The sequence below is a fragment of the Impatiens glandulifera genome, chromosome 3 (assembly GCF_907164915.1).
Source record: "Impatiens glandulifera chromosome 3, dImpGla2.1, whole genome shotgun sequence".
In the NCBI taxonomy this organism is placed as follows: Eukaryota; Viridiplantae; Streptophyta; class Magnoliopsida; order Ericales; family Balsaminaceae; genus Impatiens; species Impatiens glandulifera.
Genome location: NC_061864.1, coordinates 25941858 through 25951479, shown reverse-complemented (window position 1 = coordinate 25951479; position 9622 = coordinate 25941858). Strand labels below are relative to the sequence as shown.

At 31.7% G+C, this 9622-nt stretch overlaps 1 protein-coding gene across 2 annotated transcripts; it reads left to right on the top strand.

Moving 5' to 3' along the window:
- Positions 1-2058: 2058 nt before the first annotated feature.
- On the top strand, positions 2059-9259 carry LOC124932390 (vacuolar protein sorting-associated protein 26A-like). 2 transcript variants are annotated; one of them, XM_047473008.1, is made up of 12 exons: positions 2059-2186; positions 2359-2410; positions 2498-2572; positions 2932-3006; positions 3096-3168; positions 4263-4307; positions 4444-4555; positions 5190-5256; positions 8121-8165; positions 8268-8323; positions 8647-8822; positions 8898-9259. In XM_047473008.1, exons 2-12 carry the CDS (start codon positions 2408-2410, stop codon positions 9086-9088), a joined length of 918 nt encoding a protein of 305 aa, XP_047328964.1. In that variant the 5' UTR covers positions 2059-2186; positions 2359-2407; the 3' UTR covers positions 9089-9259. The 2 variants fall into 2 exon arrangements, with proteins under 2 accessions (XP_047328964.1, XP_047328963.1); XM_047473007.1 differs by lacking the exon at positions 2059-2186 and having other exon boundaries at positions 2277-2410.
- Positions 9260-9622: the final 363 nt, after the last annotated feature.

Below are 9622 nucleotides of genomic sequence, written 5' to 3'. Positions count from 1 at the left end.
TATTTGATATAATTCTCAAACAATATAAGTTAAGAGTACGAATAATAATGAGACAGATCGGAACGGAGAATGAACTTACTCTTCCATCTTGTTATAGTTTGAATCGGTTCGAAGAATATCAACATAGCAAATTCAAGAAATCTTCAAGAATATGGTTTATGTTATAGCCGACAAAAATAATATTTTATCAATATAAAATATATTTCAAACTAAAATAATTTATAATATAAATTGTATAATGTATTAAATATTTATCTTTATTTCAAAATTCAAGAAAAAATTATAAGAATATAGGTAATCATATTTGTTACAATAGTAAATTTGTTCAAATAATATTTATTGCGAGACATATTATGTAAATATCATTCCCAATTATTTACTGATCGAATTAAAAAAAATCATCTCAAACTAGATAGCTTGGGGTTAAAACATATCATAGCAACTCATTTTAATTTGGCATCCATATCTTCTCTTTATTATTAACACTTTCTTCTATCATATTTCTTCATTTTCTTTAATTAAATGAATAGTGATTATTATATATAAAATATTATTATAGCTTTAAACATGTCCCTATTTATCTAAAACCTTACATATAAAATGAACTATAATATTAATACATAAATAGAGCTTTAATACATCATATCTTGAAACATAAGAAAATAATCAAATAATTTAATATTATCTTGAGTCAAATTGAGTCTTTTAGCTCTCATTATCTTGTGACATGTAAAAATGCTAAAATGATCATAAACAAACTTCACACGAATCTCTTGTTTAGTCACGTGAAGTTGTATATATATATTTTTTTTATATTACACTTTACACCTAATGAATATAAATAAGTGTTTATTTATAATTACCTAAATAAAAATACAATTATAATTCTCAATATATATATATATATATATATATATATATATATATATATATATATATATATATATATATATAATTGTTTATCTAGTTCATATATATTATTTGTCAATTTGTACTCATAATTGGAATATACATATACCAATGAAAATTGATTGGGCGAGCGAATAAAGTAGCGCAATTTGATTGACTGAAAAAATTAAATAATTTCTATATTTCCTTTCATTTTTTCTTTTTTTAAACTAAGTGATGACACATCATTCATTCTCCTAAATTTCCTATATCACTCCTAGAGATGGCAATGGGTACTCGTATGCCCGATACCCGTGGGTACCGATAGTCGAGTTCGGGTATTTTAAATCGGGTTCGGGGTCGGGGTCGGGCATGGGGAGAGGGAGAAGGTACCCGGTCGGGTACGGGGTCGGGAATGGGGAGTGTGCGAAACCCAAACCCGATACCCGATACCCGGTTATATTAATATTATTGATTTTTTTTATTAAATTTTAATGTGTGACTTTTCAAAAATGCTTCATCATTGCAAATGTATTATAAATATGCTTCATCACTCCTCTATACTAATTTACTAAATAATTTTTTTTAATCGAGGAGAAATAACATCACACTGCCAAATTTTTGAACACTTTAGACGACTCTTTCCACCCTGCCATATTAATTGAGTTAATTTACATATAATTAGAATGAATATAGTCTTGTTTAAATATTTTAAATTTATATCTATTTTTTTTTATTAAAACTGTTATAAGTAAAAGTGTGAAATGATAAAATATTTAAATATTTTAAATCGAATAAAATTAGTGATCTACTTAAAAAAAAATTAAAGATAAAAAATTAGAACTCCTATTTAAGACATTTTAATTGTGACATCTATATTTTTAGGAATAACTTATCATCTTTATCAATTATTAACAAATAATTTTATTTTAAACAAAAAAACATATATTATAAAATAACAATTAAAAATAAAATAATAAATATAACCAATAATTATAAAAAAAATATCATCACAAAACCAAAATTTTAAATCGAATAATTAATAAATCTAAAGATTAAAAACTCCTTTTATTTATTATTATTATTATTATTTTATTTTATTTTATTTATAGTGTTTTTTTTTTGTTTAACATTTATTTATTGTCCTTACTGAATACTATCTATTACAATTTCGGGTTTTATGAGTTCGGATCTCGACTTCCCAAAGTCTCTATCAGTACCTTCTTGATTTCATAAAGCCATTGCCTTTTTGATCAGTGCCTTGTTGATTCTTTGCAAATCCAACGCTAACCTAACTGGTAACAATTTACATCTTTTCACTGCAAAACCTTGATAATGATCCTCAAGTAACATTCATTTACAACTTCTCTGAATAAATTGAAACTTAGGTTTTCAAATTCATCTTCTTCAACGACTCGCTTGTTCCAAATTATATCAATGCTGTTTCTACTTGACTGTTCGTGCTTGCAGGTGGTCTGATCGGTGTGCTTGTGTCTGTAATTGATCTTAATTGAACAGCATGGTGATTATCTGACACCTAGTTATAGAACTGTTTATGTTCATTACTTGTGATTAATTTTCATCTGATAATCCATTTTTGGTTTAACAGAATTATCTTCTTGGAGCTTTCAAACCTGCATGTAATGTTTCAATTACATTTTCAGATGAAAAAATACGTAAGAAGGTTTGTTTGGTTTTAACTCAACTTATGGTGTGTTTATTATCTGTTGAACTTTTTAAATTAGTATTTAAGAATGTCGAACATGATCTGCATTGTTTTTAGTAGTGAAAGAAATATAAGTAAGAAAGAAATATAGCTATGGATGAGACTATTGTCTCAAAGTGTTGGTGAAGTGGCAAGATTTAGGTGTTAGTAGGACAGTTATCGTTTCTGTAACTAGGGATGGCTTCTTTATCAGCTTAATCTTGGAAATCTTAAGTCAAGTAGAAAATGTGGATTAACATTTATGTTTTGCAGTTGAGAATATGAAAAACTGTATTTGTTGAGGAGTTAAGAATAGCTAAATGTTTCATCAATGCCAGGTTCTATTCAAGAAGGAAAATGGTCAAAACTTAATGGTTCCCCTCTTCCAAAGCCAAGAAAATGTTGGCGGCAAGGTTTTTTCCACTTTCTATGTATTGACTTGGAAATCACCTCTTGATGCATTACGTTGCCTCTTGAGTTAGTTGTTTACTTCTCATTGCAGGTCTCTGTAGAACCATTTCAAGGGAAGAATATTGAACATAATGGAATTAAAATTGAGCTCCTTGGTCAGATAGGTGAGTTTTACTTACTATACCCCAATTATACAAATTTTCCAGACTTCCCAAATGTTTTGCATAGCTCAATAATTGTATCAATGATTGTCTTAAAACTCCAAAGTATATATAACATACAAAAAAACTTCAATTTGTTACATGACATTATAGCATTATCTACCAATATTAATGCGAGGCAATAGAATACTCATCCGAATCTTAATTCCAATTAAGAAGATTGATACTTCTCCCCCTGCACGAAAGGTAGAAAAATCATAGTCAGTTTTCCTTGTTTGTATTTCTATGTCCTTGACATTCGGGTGCATATTGATGCTTATTATCTTATAACCATTCTAATTTGGAAAGAAATACAACTATAACAACAAAAATAAAATAAGCAACAGATAACACTATATTGTTTGGGGATACATTTTCGGGAACAAAGGGAGTAAGCATAAATGAAATGAACTAGGTTGTGCATATAGTATGATATAAAATATAATACAAAACTATATTTTAGATATGTATGAGAACTACATGGAAATTATTTTAAATATTATAGACTTAGAAGAAGACTATTGGGTTTCATCTTTTACTAGGTAACAATGTCATAGTATGATAGAAGAATCAGCTTGTAATACAGGATCTATCTACCACATAGATTTCTAACAGGACAGATCAACATGAAATTTTAATATTTGAATCAAATCGATGTTGATGTTAAGATGGTGATGACTTCCTTTGATTGCCTGCTTATGATATTAACATTGTCGTCTTTGTTGTTAAATTTGCTTGCTTTTGAGTTGCTTAACTTAATTCTCCACTTACTGTAATAAGTACCTAGTCTCTGAGATGTTGAGATCTCATTGGAATTGTTTTGATGTATATGATCCAAACACTCAACAGTATATTATTAATTTTTTTTTTCCTTAACATTAGTAACTTATAACTTTTTAGCTCAGCAAACTATGCTCCACTTTTCTTCCAATTATATTATGTCACAACGTTCATAGTAAATAGGATGGTGTATTTGACAATAATTCCATTTAATTTCCCACCAAAAGCTATTGTTTTATTTTTTTAAGATTAACATTTTTGTTGAATTTACGTTGCAGAAATGTACTTTGACAGAGGCAACTTCTATGACTTCACATCCCTTGGTGAGTATCTATGATCTTGAACTTTCATCCTTTTGCTGGAGCATCCTTTTTCTTTTAAGGGGGATATATGTTGTAGCTGTTCCAGCAACAACCAGTGTTATCATTCCTCACAATTGTTCATTTCCATTGTTTGTAGTTCGTGAATTGGATGTTCCTGGGGAGATATATGAAAGGAAAACTTATCCATTTGAATTCTCAACTGTAGAAATGCCATATGAGACATACAATGGTGCAAAAGTAAGGCTCAGGTAAATCTAGTTTCCAGTTGAGGCTTTACCCAATGCTCAGAAAAATATCTTGTTACTTTAAGGAATGAATTGTAACTGATAAGATCAGAAGTAACTGTTAATCAACTCCCCTTTTGACTTCCGTCTATTATTTTTCTGCTAGATGGTATTCTCAGACTGATCTTATCAGTTTTCTTGTGCAAGTGCTACTATAAGTTTTTTCTCAAGTGTAAATTTCGTCAGAATATTGGATTAGTATATCAAATTTTCAAGACTCAAATAATGTTTCTTGTGCACCTGTTTAATTTGGTCTCTCTATTGAGTGCTTGATGCATAAGGGAACAAACCAGTAATACTAAGGAGTAATTGATCATTTCTGTTTTTACAACCTTTCATGAATTTAAAGATTTCTATATTCTAGTGTAAAATGGTAAAATACAAAATTGTTTCAATGAGGTATCTGTCTATCATAGAACATCTTAAAGAGCTCCTCAGGCCCTTCTTTGGATGTTAGAGATGGTGTTCAAAGTAAGCATAAAAGATCTTGTGTGAAAGAAAAAGCAATATTAAGTAATAACCAGAATCTTTTTAAGATTTTCCTTAACATTTAGTTCTATATTCACTTTTACATTCCTCGTGATTATATAATTTCCAGGTATATTCTGAAAGTTACAATCAACCGTGGTTTTGCTGGCAGCATTACAGAATATCAAGATTTTTTGGTACCGTTCTTTTTCCCATTTTTTAAAGTTATTGGAGCACATTTTAGCAAAGTTCCAAGCATTTAGTCACTATCACTGAATAGGAGAATGTTCCATGAATATTAACCGTGTTTGGTGAACCAACATTTATTTAGTTTTTTCTAGTTGAAAGAATACATGTGCTATGTGGCTGCAATATTTATATCTATACCTGAAGTTGGTTTCCTTGCTTTTTCTGTAAGAAAAAGTGCAGTTGAGGATCTCATATGGTATTTTTAATTGACCTTGCAATTGTAGACAATATCTATTCACCATTGGTTTTGTTACTCATAAAGACATACCCGAAAAAGAAAAAAGAAGAAGGTAATCTTAGCTGATCAGAATACTAATGGGTTAGAGTTTAGTGAAAATAACAATTTAGGTAAGTCTCACAAGTTAACTCTTGTATGTATATTAAGTTAACTTGTTTAGCTCTTTTCTTGAAGAAGATCAACTTTTTACTAATATAGGTAAATAAAAGGGGAACGAGAGCATTCAGCTTACAAAGTCATTAGAATAATACAAAGCAATCACTCAAACCGATGAGATCGAAGTAATCTCATCCATTGCAGAATCCTATCTTTAAATTGAAGCGGAAATTTGAAGAAGGAATCCTTTGATTTGTCCGTTCCCTAAACACTTTCCTTGAAAAGTGCTATTTCATTCCTTCCAGATTATTCACCACATGGTTAGATGGATTATCTTTCAATCTTTGCTAATATAGTCACCCGAACACCCACCAGCTAATTGCTCCCAAAAATCTGCGACTTTTTAAAGCATAACCCAATAGAAATGAAGCACCCTCTGAAGGAGGGACCATATGTCACTGGTCCTGGAGCAGTGGAGGAGGAGGTGATTGTCGGCTTCTTCAGCATTATTTGTTTTGCTCTTATCAATATTGTTACTTTACTTTTACTTGTATTATATATGAGATAACCATTCATCAATCTCTCCCCTTTCTCAAATTCTCCATGTTATCTGAGTTTTCAGTCTTGAGCCACAAATCAATCACTACCTGCAGACTCTCTGCCAATGCCCAGAGCCATAAATCAATCATCACCTGCTGACTCAACCAATGGCCGGAGTAGCCTTTGGTGGAGGTTTCCAAAAGTTTATCTCCACAAATACAAATCCAACTATTCTATTTATCTTATAGTGTTTTTCATCCTATTGAAACCAAACATGCCCTTTGTTCGTTATACCTTCGGCAACTACTGTATTTGTCAAACCTGCCAAGAAGAAGATTAGGAGACACTCTCTGTCTTCTCAAAGGCCAATCACTTCACTGGCTAAAAAACATACAGCCACAAACTTTGCATTTAGGCTAGCTACACTTGAGCACAAATTTCTGCCAGTCACCGATGATAAATGTGGACAAATTTCTAGCTGTCTATTGGCCCTTGTCGTCAACAGAAGGGGCACCCTTATCGACAACATTTACCTCACTTGTTTGTTGCTGCGTCGAACAAAGGCCTGCATTTTTGCTTAGGGGACACTGTTTGTTTTCAGTTTTTGGTTCTTCAGCAGAAAAAACACAGGAAATTTGAGATTGTTAGCAGATGCAGAAGAAAACAAGGCACATTTGGGTCGTATCTCATACGAGAGTACAAAACATCTCATTTGAGGCGCCTTTTTTTTATAATTGAGTCGATTATCTAACAACCGAATTTTGCCATCATATTCGTTGATACTCCAATGATGTCACTCTAATAGAAACTCCAACACCGCCCATGTCACTCAAGTTGTCACTACTATGCAGATACTCCACGATACCACTATGCCAGAATCTCAACATCGACCCTATGTTCGACGATTGTCCTAAAATCACTCATTTGTGTTGAAACAAATTCTTTTGGCCTCCTTACTTGGGAAAAAGTCTACCGCCTAAATTGAAAAGGGGCACCCTAGGCATGGGCCTAGCTCACCTTACTCCAGGTCCTGTCCTAGGCGTGGAAATCACATTTTTATAACCCACTAGGGTGCTCAAGTGAAAAGGGTGTTGCCTAAGAGATTAAAGGTCTTGGGTTCAATTCCCATTAAGAACACCCTGATTGATGTGGGATCATGACAGCAGGGGTTGTGCTAGGTTTTCAAAAAAAAAGCTAATTTGTTTCTCTTATCAATGTTACTTCATTACTTGAGGATTTTGATTATAAGTTTCCTTATAATTGTGAGATTATATTAAGGTATGTAATTAACTCACAAGAATAGCTCAAGTAGAAAGAGTCTTGCCTAAGAGATCAAATGTCTAAAATTCGATTCACACTATGAATACTCTGATTTAAGTTGGGGGCCATGACAGTGAGGATCATGATAGCCTCCTCCAGGGAATGAACATTGTTCTAAAAAATATATGTAAAAAAAGTAAGATGTAATTATGATATCATTATATATGAGTAGGATAATGTCGGGTATGTGGTCACTCATGTCATTTTCATTTGAGATGAAACAACAACTGAGAAAGGAACTCTTGTTACCGTCAAGAACCATTTTGAATCATTTTCTTCTGACTTGGGGATTGGGGAATTGTTGGTCTTAATCGTGGGACTAAATTGAGACAAGGAAAAGGCGTTTTTGTTTTTCAATCCTCTGTCATGATCATAAGGATATTTATCTCTGGCTTCTCAACACCTACAAGTGGCTGAAAGCTCCCCATGAATTTACCATGCATTTTGCCATCCTAACATGAGATATCTATAGACAAAATCCTTAGGTTAAACAGAATTGAAAGTTAACTACTAAATAAAGCATAATTACAACACATACATATTGCCACTTCCTTATTGAGCGTTATAGTTGAAAACTTATATCTTATCTGTTGATCTTTTTTCTATTCCTTGAACCAGGTTCGCAATTTCAGTCCTGTTCCTTCAATTAATAACAGTATTAAGGTCAGTTTTAAATGAATCCCATTACTGTATTGAAACATAATTAATTGCCTTCTGTTTTGACAACATTTATATGATCCTGATCACTGAATTTGTGTCTTGCAGATGGAAGTTGGAATTGAAGATTGCCTTCACATAGAGTTTGAATATAACAAAAGCAAGTAAGTTGGAAAAAAGGGAAAAAATCTGTTTCTATGACTTTATTTTTATTATTTTTAATTCAGTTCTACTACATGTCTGAAAATCTATTGGTGACTCTTATGATTTTGATCAGATAGTTGTTGGTTCTTCTGGAAATTTTCAACCCACATCTTATGGATGGAAGTTGGAATTTTCAATCAGTTCTTCGTTTTTCAACTAAAATACCCTTTAATGTTTCTAACATTTAAAAATATAATAAATAATTCAAAATGAACCACTTTTGATTTTGAAATAACCCCAGATCAAACAAGCCTACAATGTTGATGTGTTTACTTACTGGCAGGTACCATATGAAAGATGTGATAATAGGAAAGGTATATTTTCTTCTGGTTAGAATCAAGATTAAAAACATGGATCTTGAGATCAGGCGTAGAGAATCGACTGGATCAGGGTCCAACACCCACGTTGAAACAGAGACACTAGCAAAGTTTGAGGTGATGGATGGTGCTCCTGTTAGAGGTATGTCGAAAAATGATCTTAAGTTGAGTTGATTTAAAAATGGTTATATATTTATGGAATTGGGTTGTGAAACAGGTGAATCGATACCAGTCAGATTATTCCTGAGTCCTTACGAGTTGACACCAACGCATCAAAACATAAACAACAAATTCAGTGTGAAGTATTATTTGAACCTTGTTCTAGTAGATGAAGAAGATCGTCGGTATTTTAAGCAGCAGGAGATCACAATCTATCGACTTGCAGATTCTCCTTCGTCTTCTTCGTAGTGATATAGTTATATTTCCAGTTTACAAAACAAAAACATTTTAAAGAATTCGTTCCTATAGAGGCAGGTCAGTTGTAACTGCTTGTTGTTCACAATTGTTTTTTCTTGTTTTCTCTCTCGCTTAGACAAATTTTACCTTTATTGTGATGATGATATTAATCTGTTTCTTTCATGTAGTATTGTTCTTTTCTCTCTTGGTTAGACAAAAGTTTTAATGATAACATATGATTTGGATTAATATCCATTTCAATTTGAGCACTCTGCTTTCACATTCTACTACTGCAACTCTTGGTAAATCGTTACCTTTTCTGTTTTACGGGTGATTGTTGATCGTATTGGATAGTTTTTAGGATAAATTTAAATTTGGTTCTACACTTGTACTACAGGTCGGGCATGTTATCAAGACCCTATTACCAAATGTATAATCGCTTTGATAATTTTTTGAGTACCGACTATATATCTAATAATTTTTAAACTAATTTTAATTAAATTTGTTATTAACTATAGAAACACATAACATAATAACAATTTCAAA